Source organism: Etheostoma spectabile, chromosome 17 (genome assembly GCF_008692095.1).
Source record: "Etheostoma spectabile isolate EspeVRDwgs_2016 chromosome 17, UIUC_Espe_1.0, whole genome shotgun sequence".
Taxonomy (NCBI): Eukaryota; Metazoa; Chordata; class Actinopteri; order Perciformes; family Percidae; genus Etheostoma; species Etheostoma spectabile.
The window spans coordinates 22,887,215-22,887,858 of record NC_045749.1 but is presented as its reverse complement, the minus strand read 5'-3'; the positions used below and the strand labels follow the sequence as shown (position 1 = coordinate 22,887,858).

The following is a 644-nucleotide window of genomic DNA, read 5'->3' as shown; positions in this document are numbered from 1 at the left end:
TTCCCCCATCATGTGGAGCTGGAGCATTAGACCCAGATGTGTTCCTCAAAGACTAAAACACTTATGCCATCAAGTCCCTGTCAGATCTGAGAGTGGGGAGGGCATTTCCACATGTAGACAAAGCTGTACATTGAACAAATATTCTACAGATAATTTGATAATCAAAATAATCATGAGTTGCAGTTGCAAACCCTGTAGTTAGTCTATTAATCTCCGAACGGGGGTTGTGCACGTGCTGAATGTATGTTTGCTTCCCGTGTGCAGGCGTGTCTAGTCCACACTACAGAGACCATTCGAGTCCGGTACTTCGTGGACCGCCTCCTGGAGCGCCGCCGGCCCGTCATGCTGGTCGGGAACGCTGGGACAGGGAAGTCTGTTCTGGTCGGGGACAAACTGGGATCGTTGGATGCAGAGAAATACATGATCAAAAATGTCCCCTTTAACTATTACACCACATCCGCTATGCTCCAAGGTAAGAACCGGGCGTGGGAAATCTTTGATTCTGATTGGTTGGCAGCTGTGTGTAGACGTGTGTCTTCTTGGCGTATGTACTCCATCCATCCATCTATCTTCATCCGCTTATCCAGTATCGGGTCTCGGGGGCAGCAGCTCCAGTAGGGGACCCCAAACTTCCCTTTCCCGAG

General features: G+C 49.7%; 1 protein-coding gene across 1 annotated transcript in view; it reads left to right on the top strand.

Annotated features, from left to right (window-relative positions):
• LOC116705671 (dynein heavy chain 9, axonemal) overlaps window positions 1-644 on the top strand; it is a 144,167-nt gene that overhangs the window by 50,329 nt on the left and 93,194 nt on the right. Inside the window, exon 44 of the mRNA XM_032542041.1 lies at window positions 265-472. Within this exon, the coding sequence (XP_032397932.1) occupies window positions 265-472 (208 nt within the window). The remainder of the gene's footprint in view (window positions 1-264; window positions 473-644) is intronic.